This window comes from Carassius gibelio, chromosome A5 (assembly GCF_023724105.1).
Source record: "Carassius gibelio isolate Cgi1373 ecotype wild population from Czech Republic chromosome A5, carGib1.2-hapl.c, whole genome shotgun sequence".
Lineage (NCBI taxonomy): Eukaryota > Metazoa > Chordata > Actinopteri > Cypriniformes > Cyprinidae > Carassius > Carassius gibelio.
In genome coordinates this window covers 26068708-26093080 of record NC_068375.1, presented here as the reverse complement: position 1 = coordinate 26093080, position 24373 = coordinate 26068708, and the positions used below count along the sequence as shown (strand labels likewise).

The 24373-nt window shown below is 36.0% G+C and overlaps 2 protein-coding genes and 1 long non-coding RNA gene across 3 annotated transcripts; 1 reads left to right on the top strand and 2 right to left on the bottom strand.

The window, feature by feature from the left end:
* Positions 1–156: 156 nt before the first annotated feature.
* Positions 157–5763, bottom strand: LOC128007720 (actin-related protein 2/3 complex subunit 5-like protein). The gene is made up of 4 exons (XM_052592829.1): positions 5422–5763; positions 1207–1279; positions 938–1114; positions 157–787 (listed from the first exon to the last, which is right to left on the bottom strand). The coding sequence occupies exons 1-4, from the start codon at positions 5559–5561 to the stop codon at positions 725–727; spliced, it is 453 nt and encodes a 150-aa protein (XP_052448789.1). The 5' UTR covers positions 5562–5763; the 3' UTR covers positions 157–724.
* Positions 5764–7688: 1925 nt separating this feature from the next.
* LOC128007762 (uncharacterized) lies at positions 7689–11905 on the top strand. The gene is made up of 3 exons (XR_008179518.1): positions 7689–8104; positions 8211–8364; positions 8851–11905. It is a non-coding gene; the product is annotated as an uncharacterized LOC128007762 (long non-coding RNA).
* LOC128007671 (calcium-binding protein 7-like) lies at positions 9525–17817 on the bottom strand. The gene is made up of 5 exons (XM_052592826.1): positions 16874–17817; positions 15681–15824; positions 15244–15356; positions 14696–14843; positions 9525–12237 (listed from the first exon to the last, which is right to left on the bottom strand). Exons 1-5 carry the CDS (start codon positions 16980–16982, stop codon positions 12110–12112), a joined length of 642 nt encoding a protein of 213 aa, XP_052448786.1. The 5' UTR covers positions 16983–17817; the 3' UTR covers positions 9525–12109.
* Between the last annotated feature and the right edge of the window lie 6556 nt (positions 17818–24373).

The following is a 24373-nucleotide window of genomic DNA, read 5'->3' as shown; positions in this document are numbered from 1 at the left end:
GCCCTTCCTGCTTCTGTAGGTCACCGTCCTGATAGAGCTGTTAAACAGGGTAGACATGTCTGTGGTACAGTATAGCGCCGGTGAGGCATTTAATAACAGGTTCCAACTCTACATAAATACTGCATTAAAAAAAGGAATCGAACACAGATGACGACATAAAGGAGATCCGTTTACTTTATTGTAGCAGGCACTTTACAATGATCCCCACTCTACCACTTTGGTGTATGTACATCACTGGTTCCATTATTAAATCTCTGCACAAAAACATAAGAGTATGGGACCAAAGATGTGAAATAAAATAAGAAAATAAAACATTGATTAAATCTATTTTTTTTTTTAGCACAGAAAACACCTCATATCCAATAACAGCCTCACATGTACTAGCTCACACTCACTTGATCTTAAATATGCAGTATGCTGTATTCACCATGTCACACCGTAACCATGTCGGATTGAAAGCTTTTAGATGCCAGTATATCATAGAATCATTTAGGATATACTGACATAAGAATGTTACTTCACTTTTACACAAGCAAATTTTTTTTCTGTTTGAAACGAGTGCCTCGAGTGTGTTTCTCTCACGTTTACAGTTCATAGTATTTTTCTTCATCAAGACAGTAGCATTCAAAACGATGGTCTATTCTCCTTTCCTTTAAGTAACAGGCAAACCTGCCTCGTGTCCTCGGCGTCTCTTAGCGTCACTCTTTCAGGTCCGGTCAGGCAGTCATACGGTCTTCCTGGCTGTCAGAACTCGAACAATAGAGCCTAGTCCTCCAACGGCAAATGCCTGGAATAAAAGAAAGAAAAACATGTTCCACATTTGCCATTAAAATCGTTCTATCTTATTTAAGGCCCTCCAAAGAGGAGTACGATCCAGTGGGCTTCGTAAAACTAAATAATGCACCATTACACCTCACTCTTGATAGCCTGGGTTTACCTTTTCATGCCACTGCAGCAATATGGCACTGCTATTTTCTGTGGGCCTCTCGAAGCCTTTGTAGATGTACTTCATGAGGAGATCGACTCCATTCTTGTCGAGAGATTTAACAGCAGGCTCTATATCGCTGCCCTTAAATGATGTCAGAACCCTTAATACCGCAGCCTGGGCTCTTTCCTGAGAGAAAGACAGACAGAAAAGGTGAACTTGAGCAGTCTGCGCCCCATATGCTTCATTCTGAAAAGTTCTCCGGTTAAAGCAGCCTGTACCTTTATTGCTGGGTTCTTGCTGTTGATTGGAGGGTTCCTAAGAGCAATATGAAGGGCTCCCATCATGTCCCCTGTGCATTAGAGCTGGTTAAGGAAGACATTAAAAGCTCTAGCTCTTATCATACCTACAGTAAACTGAAAAGGAAGCTTTAAACTTTGCACTTGGAGGAATACACTTTTTCGGATGAAGTTGTCTCAGACATATACACACACACACACACTCGAGCCCAAGAAGGAATTTCTCAGAACAAATTAGTCTTTCAGATGGGACTAGTCTCTTAGGAACGTGGATGATTGATTGTTTGGTAACGCTGCAGCTGCTTTCCACTGCGTTCTCCAATAACTGTCACACGCTTTGAATGAGAGAGAGATGTGGCTATCCCAATTAGATTCATTTCAGCCTCTGGTTTAGAAGAGACATTAATATCAACTTTTAATCTAAGTATTCAAATTTTAGACGCTGTGATCTCGATATTAAAAATAGAAGACCTCGACATAGAAGCAAAACAGAGAAAACTGAGTCTCAAGTCGCTCGTCTACAGCGTCCTAGTGTTCTAGAAAATGCCGAACTTCTTGTCCCCAGGCGTCCTTTTCTCATGCTGTGCTGGGGACGTTCCACTTAAGTTTGGGATAACATATCCAACGATTTTTTTCTTTTTCAAGGCACTGTAATAAGGGACTTCTGGATTTGAGTTGCAGAATGAAGATGAAATTTCACTCTCTGCTTTTCAGAAACTAAGTAAAAATATATTATTTAAAATACAACATAATTGCCTTATTGCTTATTCACGACAAACAACATGAAAGGACCATAACATGAATTTTAAAAGCTCCAATGAATGTTCAACTCTGGGGAATTTATACAGAGCACATACAGATCTATATAGAGTTTGTTTTAAAGAAATCATTAGCTTTATTCAATGAGGATGTTTTAAGGTTTATCAAAAGTGATAGTAAAGACATTTATAATGATACAAAAGGTTTCTATTTCAAATAAATGCTGCTTTTTGAACCTTATCAAAGAATCCTAACAAAAATATATCAGTATCCACAAAAATATTAAGCAGCACAACTACTAAACAACTGTTTTCCACACTGATAATATTGAGAAAGGTTTCTTAAGCACCAATTTAGCACACTGAAAATGATTTCTGAAGGATCGTGTGACAGTGAAGACTGGAGAAATGGCTGTTGGAAAATCAGCTTTGCATCACAGAAACGAATTACATTTTAAAATATATAAAACACATAAAAATACCCCAAAATTTGGTACGGGTCTTTCGGTTCAGATACCGAACATATAAAGCATTGTTTTTAACCACTGCACGAGCAAAACTTCATTGTAACTTCCAGTTACATATATTGTTACTTTTGGTATGAGAAAAGGTCTCATCTTTCACATTTTTTTCTTCTTCAGGAAATTCAAATGATGTGGCGGCAGATCATTTTATAAATGCCTCGGTTCAGATTGCAGCCCGATCATCTCTTCCTCTTTTCTACTAGATTTAACGTGAAATAATCATGAATGAACATCTCAAACCTCATGTCATTGCTCAATCAGCAATTCAACCGCAGAAAGAAGTCAGTAAAACAGCTTGTAAACAAAATATCAAGTAGCCTTTCTTTTACCTCAGGAAGTCATCAGTGTCCACAGCTTGTTAGTTCAGAGAAACGAAGTCTAAGAGCATTTGGGAATATATTAGACTTTATAAACATTAATTTTACTCTTAACTGTTAGTGTTGTCTTAATTATTTAACGTTTAAGTCAATCTGCTTTGAAACAAGTTATGATAGGCAGTGTAAATGAACATATTTTAACAACAAATAGAATTTTTATAATTTAGAAGTTAATTTGAAAAACATCATTATGTGCAATTTTCATATTTGCATACCTTTTTTCAAGTTGGGAGTTGCTTTTTAGATTTAAAAATAAAAAGCATTTAAAATTTAAGGATGGGCTCTGTTAACTGTAACCTTACTGTAGATCTAATGTAAACGGGCTCACATTAGTTCAGAGCATAAGCAGAGGTAGATTTTTATCCCTAAGAAATTCTTAATTATAACAATTTATTGAATGAAAGAGCAACTTGTTCAGTAAACCACGGTTTAATTAAAAATAATTGTTTCGTTTTTCTCTCTGCTGAATCAAAACGTCAAAACCGAGGTACGTACCGAAATGTCATGTTTGTGTATCGTTACAAACCTATAATATTATATATATATATATATATATATATATATATATATATATATATATATATGTGTGTATGTATGTATGTATGTATGTGTGTGTATGTATGTATGTATAATATATATATAGTTGTACATATAAATATTATTATTAAAAAGCGATTTTCTCCCTATCTCATGAATGAGGTAAAAGCATGTACTGCAAGGGATTCTTTCAAAACATCAACACACTCTACAGGGACCCAGTAATGCTCCTGTGGGACCTCTTGTTTTTCACAGTGCAGCTCAGTGTTCTATAATAACACACTGAAGTTCAGCTAGATCATGCTCTTTGCATTCTGCCCCACTGAACTGAAGTGCAGCCAAACAAGTCAAATGCTGATGCCCATCACAGCTGGACAGACCTTCACACTCAAAAGCTGCACATCTAGCCTGAGGGTCTCGTATTAAATTAGAAAGGATACACTACTGTCCATAGGGAAGGTTAATTAGTGCGTATAACCAATTTGAAACTTTTTGTAGCATGTAAGAGTGAAGTAGTGAGCATTTATTTGGTATCACTGGCTTCAGATGCTCTAACAAATCAACTCCAGATACCATCAGCAGGAACATACTAAACCAGGGGACATGGTAGAGCAGAGAGGAAGAGGAAGCCTGATGCAAATCAGAGGTCTCTGGGCACAAAGAGGAGTAGAAAGTCCTGAGGTGACTGGCCTCCGATATGGAAGTCAAACATTTTCATTTCACATCCTGCCAGGGCCAAAACCCAACCCTTAACACAACGCAGAGAGAGTAATGACAGTGGAATGATCACGTCACTGGCAACAACTCTTCATCCAAAATCTAGAGGAGTGTATGTTCAGGCATATTTCACCTGTGAGCATAACTAGCACCATGGAGATCCTAAACAAATAGAAAGATCACAGAGACAATCACACCATTGTACCTCAGCCTATAGAGAACAAGGAAACGAGAATGGCAACGTGACAATAGCGTGTGGATTCACAACCCCCTTAACAGGTTTATTACAGTGAGACAATGTAGACGACTGTTCGCTTCACATGCCTATTACAATAAACGCAGTCTAACCTTATTGGAAAACTGTGACAGAATGATGTTTATGAAATGTCAGACCGCTCTAGATCTCAGCAAGAGCACCCCCCCCCCCCCCACTAAAACACATTGGTGATAAAAATGTTTTATTATTTTTATTTTAAGGGTCTAACACCTATTTCTCATATATTTTATTTAAAGTTGTCAACTGTAAATGAATGCACAGACTGTCTTGAGTTCATTTTTATGTGGCTGTTGTAAACAGTCACATGAACCAAGCGGTTTAATTCCAGTTTACTTCTCTAAAAGAACATTTCTGTGTTAAAGCTCCATAAAAAACATTTAAAATGTCAGAATTCTAATTATATAACATTATGATCGCACGGTCTCATAAAAAATCATAGTCAAAGGAATCATAAACATGTAATATTGTGACCAGAAGGAAACAGTCCCATTTTGAATAAGTAACTTATTGAAACACCTGATGAAATGTTAGATTTCAAAGGACTCTTACATTACATTATCCCCCTCATAGCTGCCTAGTCTAAAGAGTTAAATTATTGATTGCACTGTTCTTTTGGGTCTTATTGAGTAATTTCAGCATTTACAGTTGTGGCGAAGAATAGAGGCCACTTTTTAGCTTTTTTTGACTGTGCAACATTTGGGTATAAAAAGGTTAATTTGCTCTATGGAAAGTCACCTATAATCATGAACTATACTCATTCAAATATGCAGATCTGGTGTTCAAGAAACATTACGTACTATTATGCTGCTGCTGCTTAACATCTTTGTGGAAACCATTATACATGTTATAGCAGCTTATAAACTATAGCAAATGAATACAAAACTACGCGCTGTTAAAATCTTGTAAACAAAGCCACACATTCATCACGTCATCTAGTACAGTACAGAGGCACGCGCTCACGTTCACGTCTCAACCCCGAATAACGCTGAGCTCACATTAAAGGATATTGCCTGATGAGGTTGTCGATTTCCACCGCATCGGGTCCTTGCTGGTCGGCAGCCTCATCGTGGTCGTCCACGAATTTATTCTCGTCGAATTCATCAATGTCCACCTTTCTGAATCGCGAAGACAGCGTGTTCTTGGCCATCGGGGCCAGTGTCCCTCACCAGGACGAACAGTTTCTGTGCTCCGAGGGCAGATTTCAGTCTCTAGTTAGAGTCGGCCTCAGGGGCATCACATTGAAACAGATCCAAAGATGGACGAGCTGATTCGTCTGCGTTCAGTGTGTTATGTCGCCACACACCAGCACATGAGCTGTTTCATCTGTTTCAGTGCACCGATGCAGAGCCGCATATTTAATATGCAAGGTATGATAGCAAAGCTAGAATACTACTGCCACCTGCTGAGTGGGAGCTTATGAGAGGACTTTACAATTAAAGGGACATGTCACACGAAATTTTGTAAACATGATCATCGAGTCCCAATTCGCCTACTTATACTACGACCTAAAAGTATGTACTTTTTTGTGAGGAAAAAGTACATTTGAGTGTGTAGCAAAAGAGTATGGTTCTGGGACATACTTCGATGACGTCATGCAACGTGAACGACAACGTGGTTGCCTAGTTACGCACACCACAACTGTTAATGTTTCATTCATTCTTTATGTCCAATAAAATTTTATTTACTATTCCCATCTTTTTTTCTCATCGTTTTTTTTTCACAATACATTTTACAATGTGTTCTTCTACCAAGTTGAGGAGTGAAGAAGCAGGGCGGCGGCGGCGTAGAACCAAACGCAGGTCGTTTGTGAGGCGGCTGTTTCTGACGTTCATGTGCAATGTGTGTAACGAAATAAAATATAATCTTTAATTAGGGTTAAACATTTGAATTCTCACACTTAAAAGCTGAGGGCGCATCTCTGCTGCTGCATCCGGCTGCCATGTTTACATCACCGCAAAGCCATCGCAAAGCTCCTCTCTCCTGCACGCAATGGGTTGTGGGCAATATTAGCACTTAGAGTGTGCATTGATCTGCACTTCGAATTCTAACCGGAAATAGTAGACCATCCGGGTATCTTTGGAATACTATTTTTAACATACTACGATTTGGGACGTACTAATTCTAGTTTTGCATACTATTTAGGACGGATAGTATGCGAATTGGGACTTTACAATGTAAACTGCATACGTTTTCAAAAATGAACAAAACTTGTTTTGTGTATGGATGCATGTAGTTTACATTGTAGAACAAAAAGCCAAAGTATCGTCAAGTTATGTTTACCACAGTCTTTATTTTATCTTTATAAATGTAAAAAAAAAAAAACAGTATAAAACACTGTGGGAAAATCTCGAAGGAACCCGTAGCAAATTACTTTTCTGGATTCTGACGTCATAGTTCTCCCACTCTATGTAGGAATATATAGCTTAAGCTTATATTGATGGTTACACATTTGTCCCCGATGTTACCTTCAATAAAAGATATATATATATATAGCTTAAGCTTAAAGTTATGAATACACAGGGTAAAAAAAACAGTCATTATATTCACTTTGTATCTTTTTTTTTCACAATCAAGTTCAACGTTTATATTCTTTGCATCTTTTTTTTCATGCCATTCCACAGTAAAGAATATTTTTGGACTGAAGTTTATTTTAGTTAGTGAACATAATAGTTTTGTTATATGTGTCACAACTGTAACTTGTGTTTTTAATTATGATCATTATTATTATGGCAATTGTCCTTTTAAATATAATATTTTAAAATAATTAATAGCTACTAGCACTTACCTATTCTATTCTATTCTATTCACTCTAATTTATTTATAATAATAATAATAATAATAATAATTAATAATAATAATAATAATACATTATAATATACATTATACATACATAGTATTAACATTCAGTGACATGGCTACTGTGCTAGACTGTAAGACTTGTCACAGCACATTTACTGTTGCTCTCTGATTGCTTCTGTTGTTCTCCTCATGTGTAGCTAAAAGCGTCTGCTAAATGATTAGCCTAAATGTAAATGTAAAATTAAATTTATAAAAGAGGGTAGTTATGTATTATGACATATTTTTTGAGATTATTCTTTTTCAGGAGCTTTTCTGACACAGACACAAACATTTAAACGTGAAATCAAAACAATCTGTACATTTATAATTGATAACTCTGTGTAAAATACACCAAGAATTGTTGACAGCTCAAAACAAGTTTCGGTCTCAAATGTAAACGAGGTGTAAACATGGACTGTAGAGGTTGTAAGGTGTCGCTAGAGGGAGCTGTACGTCACTTAATTCAGAGTCTGCGCAGCCGTGTGACGTCTCCATATTGAACTACGCACCGAAATTATAACTAGTGTCTTTAATCGAAGACGGTTCTAAAATTAACGTTGACATACATTTTTACTTAATTAGAGTTTTTAAAAGTGTAGAGAGCAGTCGGGAAGAGGCATCACTGCGCCTTCTGTGACCGCGGTTTTCAAAACAACCTGCATAACAGAAAGAAACACATCACCGGGCAAAAAAAGCCTGCTTTGACATCTTCAGAGGTAATAAGAGAAAACTTCACAGAGCAGCAGGAGTCTATTAAACAATTCATTTGAGAGAGAGAGAAAAAAATCAGACGCTGCCACAATTTTAAATGAAGAGCGGACAAGGAGCCATGCAGAAAGTTTCTCCAGACAGGTGAGGAATTAGAGGAAGCTATTGAGCTTTAAGTCATAGTTCACTGAGAAGGCAAGTTTAATACTGAGGATGAGGTCTTTTGGCGTTCATTTAGAAACTTTCACAGTTTGTTAGACGGAGCACATTGTGGCAATTTCCTGTCAGTCAGATGAAAAGCGGCAGAAGGAAGACCCTGACCAAGATGGATCATCTAATGAGCGCTGCATTGATGAATGGCTCTCCAGAGGAGAGAAGAAACTGGCTGCTTTGACATCAGGAAGGTACTTAATGCAGGATACTGCACAGAATAAGGCTAAAATGTTTCTAATAAGTGTTTCATTCTCTAAGATGGGTTTAGTTACTAATTATTTTGACTTTGATGTTGACAATTGATCACTTTTCTTACTCACATGGGAACTCACAATTTGCAATCTACCATGAATGTTGGTGCTTATGTTACCCATTGTTTGGGGTTTAGTATTATACCGATTTCAGATAGACTTTTTTGTCTAAAACACCCAAATTGATGTTATGATTGAATATGTTGCTTAACTTAAGGGATGTAGAATTTCAGCTGCTTAGGTGCAAGTGTGTTTCAGGGAATTCAAAATGCATGAAAATCTTGTTTTAGAGGTCACCCTGACACACATTAAAATGAGATGCCTGCAGCCTACAGCTGTGTCATTTGCATAATCATCAGCATACAGGTTCACCATTCACACATGCTCTTGAGCTCAGATGTGACCTGTTACTCCTTTTATTTTCAGAGTTTTAAAGACTGAAGAGGAAGAATGTGCTGAAAACATTGAGCTACCTCCATATTTGCTGTCTATTCCATATCTTCCTCCATATATTCATCCCCCAACAACTGGTGGTTGGAGAGTGACACAATGAATGGGGTTAAAATGTAATTTATAAAAGTTTTTTTAAAGACCATGCTACTATTATCACTACTAAGCCTTTTTAAGCCTCTCAGGCTTTCAAGATGTAGATCATTTCTTCCTTGTAATGTAACTTCTCCAAATGTATTCCATCACTTTCTTACCATTAGATCCTCTGCAGTGAATAAGTGCAAAACATTGATGAGCGAGTAATGCAAAATTTCTCCAAATATGACCAGATGAAGAAAAAAACTCATCTACATCTTGAAAGGCTTGAGGGTGAGTAAATTTTCTGATAATTTTCCTTTTTGGATTAAACTATTTCTAAAAGGGAGAACAATACGCACATTGTATCAGACTGTAAAGCATTACAAGTTGAGATGCATGGTGAAAAAATGCAATGAACTTGTATAGCTTGAAGACCCATTCCACCAAAGCATTTACTTTATATGCATTCTTGTGTGGAAATTTAGCCAGACCAGCATCCTTTTTTGAAATGCTGCTTACTGTAGTAATATGTGTATTTGTAAACTAACAAAATTACAAGGAGAAAGACCAAAGAAGAAGCACCACTGTTTTATTTCATTTGTTCACATGGTACAATTAATTGTAACACCAGCACATGTTGGCACATCATAGATTCAAGGTCGTTTTCTAGGGCTACATTGATGCAATATAAAGTTACATACATCAGTTGCTTATATTAGTGTTACATCACTACATTAATATGATTAAGTGAGCTAATTTGTAACTGCCAACGTGTATCAGCCGTTTGAATGTAATAGATGTAATTTAAGTAAATGTGCTGTAATATTTCCATGTGTTATTAGATGAATTTATATAAAGAAATATTGGAAAAATACAAAAATAAAACAAATTTTTATATAATCCTAGGAGTTTTATCCATTTATTACTCTGAATGAAAAAAACATATTGCCATGTTAAACAATAATACCCCTATTAGTGTGTAAAAACAATTTGCACAGCAGATCACATGCTTGAGCTTTGGAAATCGAGAGCATGATATGTTTCTGATGTCCTGAAATCAGTATATCTCAATTTGTATAGATATAGGTATAGATATATAAACCGTAACTTTAATTCACAGTAAATTGTCATTAAATAAGCATAGATTGCATATTTTAACAAGAGGCTGACCTTGACAATACACAATACAACATGTCAGAAAATTACAAATGCACGCAACTGCAAAAAAAACGTCATCATGTCAGCATTTACCTTCATGATCAGAAGTCAGAATGTTGGACTTTACTGACTACAAGTAACAGACATACCTTCCATGATAACAATGAAAAAAAGTCTGATCTTGTAAATTGATATGTTTCACTCTACAGCTTCATAAAACCAATGCAACACTGTCATTACAGTCATATGCAGCAGCTGCAGATCCATTTAATTACTTAGTCATAACAGACTTAACGTACATTATTGTTTTTCCAAATTAAGTCAGAGAAATGTTAATGAACACCTATTTGTATCAGTTAAGTGTCACACAGAACAACAACACCCAATTTACTGTTTAGGCACTGAGATTACTGACAAATGCATAAATTACAGCTAGATGCTGGATGCATACATTTATTTCAGAGTGTGCATAAGCCAAATATTGCTTGTTACGATTAGCTTCAAAATAATACTTCTGAATAACATGCACTGGTTCATTCCCTTTGAGTCATGCTATGAATACATAAACTTTGTGTGTAAACTGTGTGTAATTTTGTGTATATGTGCAACTTTAGAGCCTCCTGCAGTTACGTGAGTGGAATTCACTGTCCTAATCAAACTTGAAAGCTGTAAACATGCCATTTGTAAAGCAATCCGCCGTTTTCACAGAAATTCGTACCTGCTCAGTAGAACAGACCTTGGAGAGAAGAGTTTAAAAGAAATGATTCTAAAACCCATATTTCAAGGTAAAAAGAAAAGTTACATACAGTTGGTTTAAAAGCAATGAAAATTTTCTACTTGAGCTGTAGTTTTCTAGTGGACAAGGATCATGTGGACACAAACTTGGTTAAAAGTAAACGATGAGAGACAGTTATAATGTCATGACTTGAAAACTAAGAATTTACCATTATACAGATCACAATACCCCAGAACAAATGAAATCCACAAGTTGTTAAAGAAAATAATGATAATATTGATACAGACTGATTATTCACTGACAACACTGATGTTATTGAAATGCTAGGAAACATTTCATGCAAATATGTAATCATATGTAATAACACTCAAAACAATTATATTGCAGGATATCGACAAAAACATTTAGCCTCACATGGCACACTATACGTATAGCCTGTAATATTCAGGCATTTTCCACAATACTTTTTCCTCACACAACCAGCAGATAATTTAATAAAAGACCTGACAACAAACAATCCTGAGAGTCAAGACTGGAAGAAATAATGTTTTTGCAAGTTAACAAAAGACAATTGCACAGGTTAGAGTCAATAACACTTTGGATTGTCACCAAATTTATACTCTAGTTCAATCAAGTTTATTTCTGGTACATTTCTAGTACATTCATTTTCTTTTTGAATTGCTCTAAGTCTAACTACTCATGATGACTTACACTTGGTGTTGAAAATTTGGTTTATTCCCTTTTTCTCATTCTGTATCCACGAATATCCCCAAAGGTTAAACCGGTGATGTTTGAGAAAATCTTGGTGAAATAAATCTTGGATCTACTGGACCTAAAACTGTGTAACATACATGACCCAGTCACACAACGTTGTTACAAAATGGGTAAATTGTTTTGTCAATGTCATTGTGTCATGTTATATAAACACCCTGACATGATTTTGATATAAAGTGGATTACAACTATACAACAAAATTCTACTTTGTAACATAAGCCTAAACAAATGTAATATTTTATTGGAGAATGATCCTTAATATAGTACAATGACTCTTTTAAACTATGTTGTTTTGGGCTAAATTGTTCTTTTGTCTGTCTAACAACAGTCTCTCTTTACCTCGGGTTTATAGTAGAACGAAAGTGCAGCCTTTGGTGTTTTTGTAAGACTGTGACCAATATAAACTAGTAAAATGAGTGGGCTTTTTTTTGTTGCATTTTTATCTTGTTTCCCTTTATCAGTCATGAGTTGTCTTAGAAACGGAACTGTCTATTTCATTCCTCTTCGAAGCATCTGATTGGCTGCGATGAGCATGACGCTGATGATGAATGCAATGGCGAAGGCACAAATCAAGCTCTTGCGCACACAGGTGTGCTTGACTTGTTGCATGGGACTTGCTTTTAGGGAGAAAAAAAAGAAGAAAATTAAAGAGAGGTTATTGTAGGTGCTGTATTTTTCGAATATACATATTCATACAACATCAGTTCTCAAATCTGGGCCGGGTTTCCCGATAACGATTGATCTTAGCGCTTAAGAGCGTTTTCTTCGAGTAATTTTGCGATCGTTCGTGTTTGTTTCACGCGCGTTTCCCAACAATGCACGTAAAGCACGTAGCTGTGGGAGTCGCTATCCGTTTGTAGAGTGCTGAAATGTTACCTAGAATGGCTCTAGTAAACGATGTTTTATTGATGTTAACCTAATGCTGCGTTCCATCCAGACAACTTGGATATAATAACTACAATAAAATACAATATTATATTATATTATAGTGTATACTATTATACTTTATATAATAATATAGAATGTACTTTATATACAGTAGGCTATAGAGAGAGAGAGAGAGATACGTCATTTCCGGGTCTAATACATGTTTTTCGTGCACTAATGTAATTCAGATGTGTATGTCTATTTTTTCTGCCCCTTTTAATAATTTCATTTATAAATTAATAAAAAAAAAAAATTAAGAAAACGAGTCATAAAGTGTACAATAAAGCAAAATCAAATCGCATTGCACTTGAATCAAGTTAAAGGTGTAATCTGCCTTTAATTTGTCTGTTTTTATGCGTTTCAGTCTGTTTTTTTAGCAGAGACTTTTCAGTGACTCTTTCTGCAGGTTACATAGTTTCACCAGTAGATGGCGACAAGTGAGTGTCAACCACTGATCTATAGATGACTATATCTCTCTATTATAGTGGTGTCAACCTGTCAATAATGAAACAAACGCCTGTCTTTTGAAAAAAAAAAAAAAAAAAACATTACATTTCTTAATTTTCTCCTCAAGTGTGTTTTATTGTTTTTTATTTAATTATTATTATTATTTTTTTGCTTCAATTAAACACATTGGACCTCATTTATCAAATATAGAAACGAGTGCAAATCCTTGCGCACAGATCAATTTATGACAGAGTTCAGGTGTGATTCAAATGTGAAGTAATCTAATTAAAGAGAGATTGATCTGAAAACCCATAAACCTTGTAATTGCAAACAATTGGGCTAAATTAATTTGTCATTTTTATGTTTATTAAAATACTGGTAAATATAAACGGCCTATGTAGTTCCCCACTCTACCAAAAAATAAAAAAATAAAAAAATACGGTATTAAGAACAGAACAAGAATGACAAATAAATACCCTAGTTAAAAAATTGTATATTAAACTATAAATAAAATAAAATATAAATTAAAACATATTTCCTAAACATTTGTAAGCATATATTTTAAATATATATATATATATTTTATGTTTATAGCCTATCTTTTTATTTAAAAAACAGATTTGTTTTTTTCAGCGTAAATAGCTGTCTGACTCACCGCATCAATAACAAAACATTTTGAAAATAAAATGCTCATATCTTAGAGTTTCCTTCAAATTCTATCTTTTAAATATGGTGTTTGTCACAATATTGGGAAGAGCACGAAAGTAGTTTATCATTAGGCTTCTGTCTGTGCGCAACACCTGTGAACAGAGGTTATGTCTACTGTCATCAAAATGTTTGTTTGGGGGCTGTATGCTGATTTCACAGCAGCCCTTTTAAAATAAACAGTGTAACTTCATGTTTGGTTGACTGCATTTTAGTTTGATGATGAATGGCTGAGAACCATTGTTGCTAGTCTGTGCTTGAGGCGCTTGTGCGAGCAGATGGATTAAACCTTAAATCTTACTGGTTAACAATCGACTAATGAGCTTTGTTTGACAGTCAGGAAAATGAAAATGAACAAAATTCTGCCATTCTACAATTCTCCACCGTTTTTTATGCTTCAAACAAGTTCAGTTAACTCAAAAACTTGCGTACATGATCTGAGACCAGACGTGAGATTTTAACGTAACCACTGCTCACGTCCATATTGATAAATTACAAGTTTTTGCGTTAAAGCGACTACGCCCAATTGTCTGCCGTACATTTGTTTAATAAATGAGGCCCACTGTTTATAAGCTTCTTACAAAAGGGAATAAAAACTTGCCGGTGGCTGGTATTCAGTAAAAAGCTATTTTCTACCAAAGAGTACGATGTATTCAAGTGCTCATCAGTATTGCAGATACATTCCCCACTGCTTCAAACAGATTCATGAGCTCTTTTATTTCCCCGGGACTATCAACAGAATATGTTTCAGCTAAAAATAGACCATTTTCTACACTGCAGCAATGGCCTCTGTGTCTTGGGTTTTTAATGGAGTTGACAGACAATTTTGATTGACACGATAAAGCCCGGGCACTTCATAATGAAACGGATGCGTGGGCACACACAGGGAGCAAATATCCTAGAGACAAACAGCCAAGGTCAATGTATCATGTTTGTCACAATTTTGTTATCGTCTTTTGCTTTGCTGTTGAGAACTGTTAGTGTATGAAGACTTACTGTCAATATCTACTTGGCACTCGGGACTGTTTAAGTGACTCTCCTCAGTCATGATGATGTTCTCGATGTCTTTCATAGTCAAATGGTCACAGAAGGTGTCATACAGGAGTCTCTTCAGCTCATCCACAGTCAGCTTTTGCATGTCACACTAATGACACAAGGAGAATGGAGAGTAATACTGACCTTTTCATGAAAGGAACAATATTCAAAATGCCTTATATCCCTGAAAATGATGATATAACTGCTATAAATGATTAGCCGCTAATGCACAGATGAGTTATACTAAATACCACATTTAAGAGAATACTGCCTTCTAATGGACTGAAACAGCACTTTCAACATAAATTTTAATTCAGTGCTACTACTATAAAAGAAATGTCAGCAAGTTAATTGCAGAGTGTGAATAATATATGAATAATCTTCTTTTCCACCAGTAATCACAGGGAGTCCCAAAACAATGGGACAAATTAAAGCTGAATCCATGTAGAACTAATCATTGAGACTATGGGGGGAAATAATTGAGATTATTTTAAAGAAAACCTTCTCACCTTCCAGAATATGGAGTCAAACTCGGCTCCGTGAAATCTGTCAGGCATACCGGCTGAAGACAGTTTTGGTCCGAGAAGTGCCACAAACTCTTCAAAATCCACCTGACCGTCACCTGCAAAATAAAAGATACCAAAACACAGGCCGGCTTCAATGTAACCTTTTCTTGTGGGAGATTGTAATCTTACGCTGATCGAGCAGAACAGCCCGACTCTAATCTTCTGAATCGTTATCAGGAACATCGGTCCTTTGTTCAATGATTCACAATAACCATCACAATATTGAATTGTTTTGCTGTTGCAGTTGTTTTATATTGAATTTGCAATTCCACCATACCTCTCTGATAAATGTTCCCATAGCAGGGCTTAGATGCAATCAAAACGAGACAAATTAATATCTAGACAATATCACACAGATTAACAGGTGAGGGCTGATATACCATCCATGTCCAGTCTCTGAATGATCACCTCCAGCTCCACTTCATTTGGCATGTAACCAAGAGACCGCATGGCCACTCCTAGCTCCTGTTTTGAGATGAATCCATTCCCATCACGATCAAACACCTTAAAGGCTTCACGGATCTCTACAGATGAGCAAGATACATCGCCATGTGACAACATACAACCCTGCAAACATTTGTAATGTTAAACATGACAACATTATCTATATCAGTATGCTTGATGGGAAAGTTGGACCACTTTGTGGATAAATAAGTGCCATGATTTATTGCCCTTAAAATATCAGGAGACAATCAAATAAAACATTATTAATAACTGTCATTAAAAGTGATTAATAAGTGTCACAAGGAAATTTTAATATGCCAAGCCATATTTATATATGTTTGTGTGTGTGTGTGTGTGTGTGTATATATATATATATATATATATATATATATATATATATATGTGTGTGTGTGTGTGTGTGTGTGTGTGTGTGTGTATAAACTTGGATTCACGTCACTTCACTTCACTAAGGGGGTACACTTTTACTCAAAAAAATTCCCAACATCACTATGTAATTAAGAGTTAGGCCTTTATCTCTCAGGAACTGAATCAGTGTCAGCTAGGTCCGTTTATCACATGAACGTACACACATATTGGAAAGACTGCACAGAAACAGTATGCATAACATCATTCATTCAATTAATCAATCAATCAACTAAATTATGGCATGTAATTTATGTAGTTCCACAAAATAATAATAATAATAATATTAATAAATGTTTAAAGACTGTTGAATATGGTGCAAGCATCTATTAAAGTTATTAACAATGAATGTAAATTACATGTGTTTTTTAAATGTGTCTTTGATTTAGTTTTTAGTTGTTTTTTTTTTTTATGTAATATTAATTTAGATATGAAAGCTCACCTTCACAGTTCATATTGTAAGCTTGAACTCCACTATAGATTTAATCTGAAGGCGATTGTTTTTTTGTTGTTGTTTTTTTCGACCATTATTTGTCGACCTTTGTAAATAGTGTATAGGGAAAAAAACAAGCAATTTCTTCATAGCGGACAGTAGAGGCTGCAGCAGGGCGCTCTCCGTGGTGCTGAAATCTACATTCACAAAGTACCGGCAGCACTATCGCCAATGATAACGTCTCTCTTTAACTCACAATGAAATATCACTTACCTTCCACTTCATCCTCGGGGAGGCTGACGGGAGTCCTGTAGGAGAGGATATCTGGAATTGAGCAAAGTCCCCTGTACATGAACCTGGAAGTCACAGCACGCACTGGCATTTCTGCGAGGGCAAATTAACGCTTGTGACCTGTTCTTCATATAGCACCTGTAGTTCGACCGCTGCAACTTTACTACAGAGCGCTTTCTGATAGCCCAATACCAATAATCAAAACGTGTGTCTGATTCTTCTCCATCCCGTCTTATTGTGGTCCAAGTGCGATTAGTCACTCTGCACACTGATGCATGGAATGATCATTCATTCGATCGACTGCGGATTGCTTAACATCAGGTGCAAAACCTATTGCCATTTGATTTCAAGAATTCAAACATTCAAGTAATGCCATTCAGACGGAGCTTTTATGGTACAGGTGCGCGTATATTGCTGGAAATGTTCCCCTGTTCTGTACATCTTCAACTGGGTTTGAAGGATAAACGTGGAGCATCCCAACGCCTGTTCAAAAACAACGTGTGATCAGCTCTCCTTGAGATTACGGTGGTTCCATTAGCTTATATTCACCGTCTACAAATCTGCACGATGCGCACAAAAACCTTCGTTCGAGTGCAAAAAACCCGAATTGTGTCACATTATCCTAATGCGCATTACCTCCTGGGCATCACCGCCTCCCTCACGCGCTTGATGCAATCCTACAGGTAGTCGATCGGTCTCTAGTTGTACAAATCAGAATATGTTGAAGCATTCCAATCACCGATATTTCTAGCATTTTAATTATTTTTGTCCATTAGGTATATCGGAGAAAATGTGGCATGCTTTTAGGTCTTAGGTAGATCCTCCGTTACAGAACGACAAACAGCGAGTTCATTTACTAGAAATGGCTGCTGGTAATTGATTTGCGCAAACTCGAGATGCTAAATAGAAATCCAAGAAATCAGTGCTCCGCTGCTCCTCTGTGAGGTCTGATCCACGAATGCGCGAGCGCCTGATGCGTGTCCCTTCAGCCAAAGTCACTCGCCTACACTATCTGCGCGCGCTCAAACGCGTGTAACATACCAAAGACATATCCAAACTCTATCATTTTTTCAAAAAGTCTTTATCTTCATTTTGTTGTTTGTCGGTAACTCAGTGACTGTGAACTGAGCTGAATAAGTTAGCTCAGATCAGTGTATGTTTAGAATTTCTAAATCTTACGGTTCTAATAATAACTTATAATAGTCTCGGTTGCGTGTTTTTAAACGAGTTTTCAAACGCGATAGGTAATGCACATGTCCGTTTCGGCTTTCCGTGGTCTAGCTCACGCTGTATACAGGTTAAATTTTGAGTTTTGTTTATAAGTTATGAGGCTGTTGAAGTGGCTGCTTCTGAGAAAAAAAGGTGCTGGATTTGCCAATGCTTTGGCTTTGTTTTCAGAGTTATATTGCTGTTATTCGATAGTTATTGCATCTGAACCAAAGTTAACAAAGTTTCCAAAGTTACTTTCAGTGTCGTCTTCAATAAATGAAATTGGTTTTCACTCTGGGGCAGAATAAAGGACTAGAAGTTATAAAAAAATGTAAAAAAAAATGTGGCTTGCAAAACGATGCTTGATTTATAAAGCAGAACTGCAGCTCTGAATGATTTCAGTTGAGGTAAAATTGACAGGCGTGAAGATGGGCAATGCAAGTGTTTTATTTTTGTGGAAGAAGATATTTTTAAAAGATATGTTTGTGTGTACTTATGTATAATCAACCCAGCCTTTAATAGAAAGGCTGCACAATCATATTTCCTGTGCATATGAATATGTTGTTTTGCATGTGTTAAAGGCTTGCAGCAGCTCATTATTCAGAATGTTCAGAATGTGAACTTGAACTTGAATGTCAGCTTGTGCTGATGGACTGTTTGACAGCTTGTCTAAGAACTGGTCTCTCTACTGCACCTGACTCTTTCCCCATGTCTCTCAAGTCAAATGCCTGTCTGACAATCTGGAAGCAGTTAGCATGCAGTTAGCATGATTAAATTTTTTTCTTCACTGCTCTAGCCTAAAAACTTGCAATTTAGCAGTCACTTTTTAATCCAAGTTGATTAATCCAGATCAATGTATATTATAACGACCTGAGGTTACGTGCCTTGTTCAAGGGCAGTAACAGTGGGATTACTGATTTTAAGATGGTTTCTGTAGTGGTTGAAAATCTAAAACTTTGAAAAAACAAAGTGTTCGAAGTTTCATGAGATGAGAGCTCTTATATCCCTCTTCACTCCTGGTAGAAATGCATGTATTGATTTTGTTCAACTACAAGTTGAACTACTACGTGGCTTTTGTTTTAATTCATAGCCTCTTTGAAATCTCCTAAGCTCTTTCACCCTATAGCCTAGTCTTCAGTCCTCTTAAAACTGTCTGAGACTATAGCAAACTGGATCAAGCGAAAGGCTTATAATGAATGGAATGTAAGAGACTGTCACAGTTTTTTCTGATTGTACTAAAATGATGTAGCTAAACATTAGCTCATGTCGTTTTCTGATAGATTGGTACTTGTTGATGATTTTGCCTGCATCAGAGAAAAACAATCATTGATAAAATGAAGCAGTACCATATTTCACAGCATGAAAAATGTAATCTGTTAAACTAACAGAGCGGAGAGAGATACTTCAAAACCTCATAAATGCAACCTGTATTGCATTGTATCCCTTTACTATCCCAAATGATTTTGGGAATATTGATTGTGTCTGTAATTGCCTAGAGAGGCATTTTCACGGATGACTGTTCATTGGCACCTTTTCTTTTTTTAATGGAAATCCACATGTGTTCAGAATATAATCAGTTTATCAAGAGAGAAAACAGCTTAGGCTCTACTGAGCAGGTGTCTAATAAATGGTAAAACTAGGATAATGGCCACTTTTATGGTACTTCATGTGATGTGTATTTTTATATAAACGTAATTTTTACATTTTAATCAAATGCATTTTTATATTGGTCACCTTGAAATTTTCATGCAGAGCGAAAATGAAATGTAAGCATTGTTGTATATCTTGCACTGCCTCTCCTTGTGTCTCTCCTTGTACCTCCTATTCTGGTCTAATGTCTCTTGTAAACAACATTTTAATGTATTTCTCTAAATTAAATTTCACACTACAAATGGTTCCACTAAGGCATATTTGCTTGAGATTTATGATTTAGATAGTGTCATGTAGAGGGCAATGATTCATTTCAACCCAGTAATGATTTAGATTATATCAAACATAGGCTCAGTATAATAAGGTAATTTGAATGATTGCTAAATAAGCAGAAATCACTCAGGAAGCAAGTGTTTTATTTAGAAATGTATTTTCCATGAGATTCCTGATGAATGATTAAAGTTTCCAACTAATATGCCCAGCTAAAGATATTTATGCCTCCCAGGTGAGTGGAACTATGACATAATGCAAATAAGTCTCCAATCAGTCAAAGCATGAAATCAGTCTGACATATTAAAATAAAAAATGTCCGTCATGTCTCTGAATGCCCCCTTATCTTCGGGATATTGTGAATATTTTATTAAAGGTCAACCAGGTCATACATTAATGTCATCATTCCTAGGCAATAGTAACTTTGTTTGTATTACACTCCAGTGATGTTCTTAACGACAGTGAAGTAAAAACACTATCCTGATTTGAACCTGAATTTAGCTTTTTGTGTGTGTGTGTGTGTGTGTGTGTGTGTGTGTGTAAATAATCAACTTTTATGTTTCATTTGTTTTTGAACAACAAAAATATGTCATGGTTGTATATGAAGATGCAGAAAAACATAATTTCCACCCACAGTCTCTTAATTCTACTCAACAATGACACTGTTAACTGGATTCATCTGAAACTTAAAGTGGAATTTCTCCATAAGATATTCATTTTTTAACTTCCCTTTAGTCTTTATTGGAGACAACATCAAGTAAACCATAAGAAGACTGTGTTGGTGGGTGAAATTGTTTCTGTCATCATTATAAGCACTGCTGCCTCATTGCAGATATCACAGCTTGGCTGTGGTCCTTGAACGTCCTAGTTTACTGTCGGCTCTGTGTTTTGCTCACATGAGTTCTGAGGTCCTACAGGACCCCACAGCCTCTAAATGTCCTCATGGTGCAGTAAGAAATCTTCAACTGTTAGAATAATGTATTTAGAGTTGGTGGAGCTGGTGTGCAGATCTCATCAAGCTGATCATCTAAGATTGGCCTTGACTTTGATTCAGCCTCATCTGATCTCTTTACATGTCTGGTGTAACCACTCACTGCTGGCATCGTTATCTGACTTCATTAGTGCCCTCTCATGTGGAAGGGGACAACCTTTACAACGGAGTAAATAAATTATGTAGATTGAAAACAAGCACCTCAGATACAACTTTATTTTTAATAGACCCTTTTCACATCTCCAGGTTTCTAAGAAGCGGAAGGTGAACAGAAACTTGAACAAATTTTTTTTTTCCATTTGCTTGTCAATTATAAATATGTATAGGGATCGAATGGATCAAAGAAGAACAAAGAAGGAAACAATAATATAGTCTCATAACTGCTACCTATACAAAAGGTTAAGAGTATTCTCTGCAGTGACATTAAGCTCAAAGGCCACAACAGATACAAGTTCATAACAGACTTCTCAGAAACCTGTTCTTAGTTAAAGATTCTTCAAGAAACCACAAATGCCTTTATTTTTGCGAGTGTAGAGTAAATTTAATAGATTTTATAGCCTTCTCACCACTCTATCCATACACACAGAAAAAAATGCTCTATTAGCCCAATAGCAAAAAAAATAATAAAAAAAAAATATTATGTTCATCAAAAGAGGGCAAGTTGTTATCATTCCCTCCCATTGTATTAGAAATGCTAATAAGAATGGAATAAAGAATAAATATAAAAAAACTAAAACTTAATCACAGTCTGTGTAAAAGGCCCATAGCTATATTAAAAGACACCAAACAGCCTGTAATATAAAGTTCATTTTTAAGTGTATACTGTATGTTGTGGCATTCTGATTACAAATTAAACTTGTGACATTTTTTATTATAAATACTGTAGATGCAATTATTTAAATTGTAAATTTAAGATGTTTTTCAAAATGTGGCACTGATTTTATCTTATAATATAAATCAAGCATTTTGGGGAAAGATAAACAAATGCACATAAGATTAGCAATGCCTAAAGCTGCCACCGTGAAAGCGATCCTTTGTTTATAGAGTGAAAACTCGTATAATCATTGTGGCATTGGTGATGTATGGCACAGCATCCTCCACAAATGAATCACTTCAAAGCAATTCTCCCCTCTTGCTCTCCCGGTGTCTTATCAGGACGGCGTGAAATACCATGCCCTAAAAGTCCTTAGTGTCCGTCAGTTCAATTAATGTTGGAAGATAGCTGTACCAGCCTGGGCATAATATGCTCCACCCTAGAGAGGACTGGACATACTGACACTTGTGTGTGTGCCTCAATAATGTGAAAACCAGAAATCCCCAAACCATTTGTTGTGTGTGTTTGTGTATGTGTGCATCAGAATTTGACCTGTAAACATTCAAGGCCAAAAATATTGTGGCTGGTCTGAATCACACAATAATTGTATCAGCCTTCCTCCATTTTGTCATGTCTGTCTGCTAATAACATTTAAGGGAAGTGGCGCTATTTCTAGAGTCTGAGGAGAGAGGGCTGCTGATCCGGCTCTCATGGAGAGATATCACATGAAAAGGACAACTGCAGTTTGACCCTATTACTCACATCTCAATGAAGAGACAATATGAGCAAAATGTAAAACAGTTTCATTTTCAAGATTCTTTACCTGTAGGATATATATGGATCCTAAAAGTAATATATGGATATTCCATTTCATATGATAGTATTATTCATAGTGTTTAAAAACAAACAAAAAAACCTTTAGATACATAAGCATAGCAGAAATGTCAGTTATAAATATGTATAGGGATCGAATGGATCAAAGAAGAACAAAGAAGGAAAGAGTAATATAGTCTCATAACTGCTACCTATACAAAAGGTTAAGAGAATTCTCTGCAGTGACATTAAGCTCAAAGGCCACAACAGATACAAGTTCATAACAGAAACCTGTTCTTAGTGATCACATCTGTAGTTTGTTATTTAGAAAATAACATGTCAAGTAAATAAAATTAAAACATGTCCAATAAACCTTTAGTTTTGGTTTTCAAATAAAATTCCACTATGACTCACATTTTGTGATTGTACTATATGGGAGAATACCATGCCATATTAGATTTTAAGCAGGGTTCCAAAAGGGAGTTTACAGAGAAGAACCATTTCTTGTGCCAGTTTCAGTGGTCAGTCCGTAAAGAACCATTTTCATAGTGTGGAGAACATTTTCAAAGTCTAAAGGACTTTTTTTACTATAAAGAAATTATTGTGCAGTGCAAAGTTTCCCTGGATGTTATTGATTCTTCATAATACCACAAATTCCTTTATTTTTGTGAGTGTAGAGTACATTTAATAGATTTTATAGCCTTCTCACCACTGTATCCATACACACAAAAAAACGTATTTTTTGCAGTATATTCCACTTAAAACAGAAGAAAATAAACTGAGGTGTAGCAGTTTACTGAACATCATTCTTTGAGAAAAGCTCAGCAGTAACTGTCTAATTCTGTTTGTTTGTTCTTTGCAGACATCTTTGGCACAAATCCGTTTTTGGTTCACCAGTATTATGTAAAGAGTAAAGAATTCATTTACATTCTGCTCTTGTTCCTGTCTGAGGTTTCTGACACACCTGACACAAGTTTCTCTCAAGCCTCTCATGTGTTGTGAGAGGTGATATCTTTACTCACTCGTGGGAACTGTGTAACAGGACTGACTCGACAAAATGTCCTTTTCAAATTCCTTTGACCCCTCATCTACCAACCCTAGGCTAACATTTAAAGTTTTTGCTTGGGTCTTGCTATATTAAATATTTTATGTATTATATTTAAGTTGCACAATAACAAGGGGAACGAAGGGCAGAAAATACATTTGTCTTAGTTTGGCCTGATATTAACCAGTTTAACATCCTCTATCCAGATGAAGTTTGAAATTAATGTTTTTTTATTTACATTCACTTATTCTTGCACAGAGCTGGTTAATTGTCAGTTTGTGCATGTAATTAAGATTATTGAGGCTTTAAAGGGTTAATAATAATCAAAATTATGATTTAGTCCAAGAGCTCTCAGTCCCTCCATTGAAGCTGTGTAAACGCTATACTGTCCTTGTCCAGAAAGGTAAGAAAAACATCAAAGTAGTCCATGTGACATTAGAGGGTCAGTTATTGCATTGTCTTCTCTTCCGGGTCTGTTGTGAGAGAGTTCAAAACAAATCAGTTTGTGATATCCGGTTCGCGAATGAATCACTCGATGTAACCGGATCATTTTGAACCAGTTCACCAAATCGAATTGAATCATTTTAAACGGTTCGCATGTCCAAAACGCATTCGTCCACAAATGACTTAAGCTGTTAACTTTTTTAATGTGGCTGACACTCCCTCAGAGTTAAAAAAAAACAATATCCC

What these genes read in the sequence shown, in the direction of transcription:
- LOC128007671 (XM_052592826.1), bottom strand. Translation starts at nt 16,982, where the DNA reads ATGCCAGTGCGTGCTGTGACTTCCAGGTTCATGTACAGGGGACTTTGC. An exon ending in TCAGAGACTGGACATGGATG is followed by an intron (nt 15,357 to 15,680) that starts GTATATCAGCCC and finishes TTTATTTTGCAG; the next exon opens with GTGACGGTCAGGTGGATTTT. An exon ending in TTGACTCCATATTCTGGAAG is followed by an intron (nt 14,844 to 15,243) that starts GTGAGAAGGTTT and finishes TTGTGTCATTAG; the next exon opens with TGTGACATGCAAAAGCTGAC.
- LOC128007720 (XM_052592829.1), bottom strand. Translation starts at nt 5,561, where the DNA reads ATGGCCAAGAACACGCTGTCTTCGCGATTCAGAAAGGTGGACATTGAT. An exon ending in ATCGACAACCTCATCAGGCA is followed by an intron (nt 1,280 to 5,421) that starts ATATCCTTTAAT and finishes GCTCTAATGCAC; the next exon opens with AGGGGACATGATGGGAGCCC. An exon ending in GCAAGAACCCAGCAATAAAG is followed by an intron (nt 1,115 to 1,206) that starts GTACAGGCTGCT and finishes TCTTTCTCTCAG; the next exon opens with GAAAGAGCCCAGGCTGCGGT.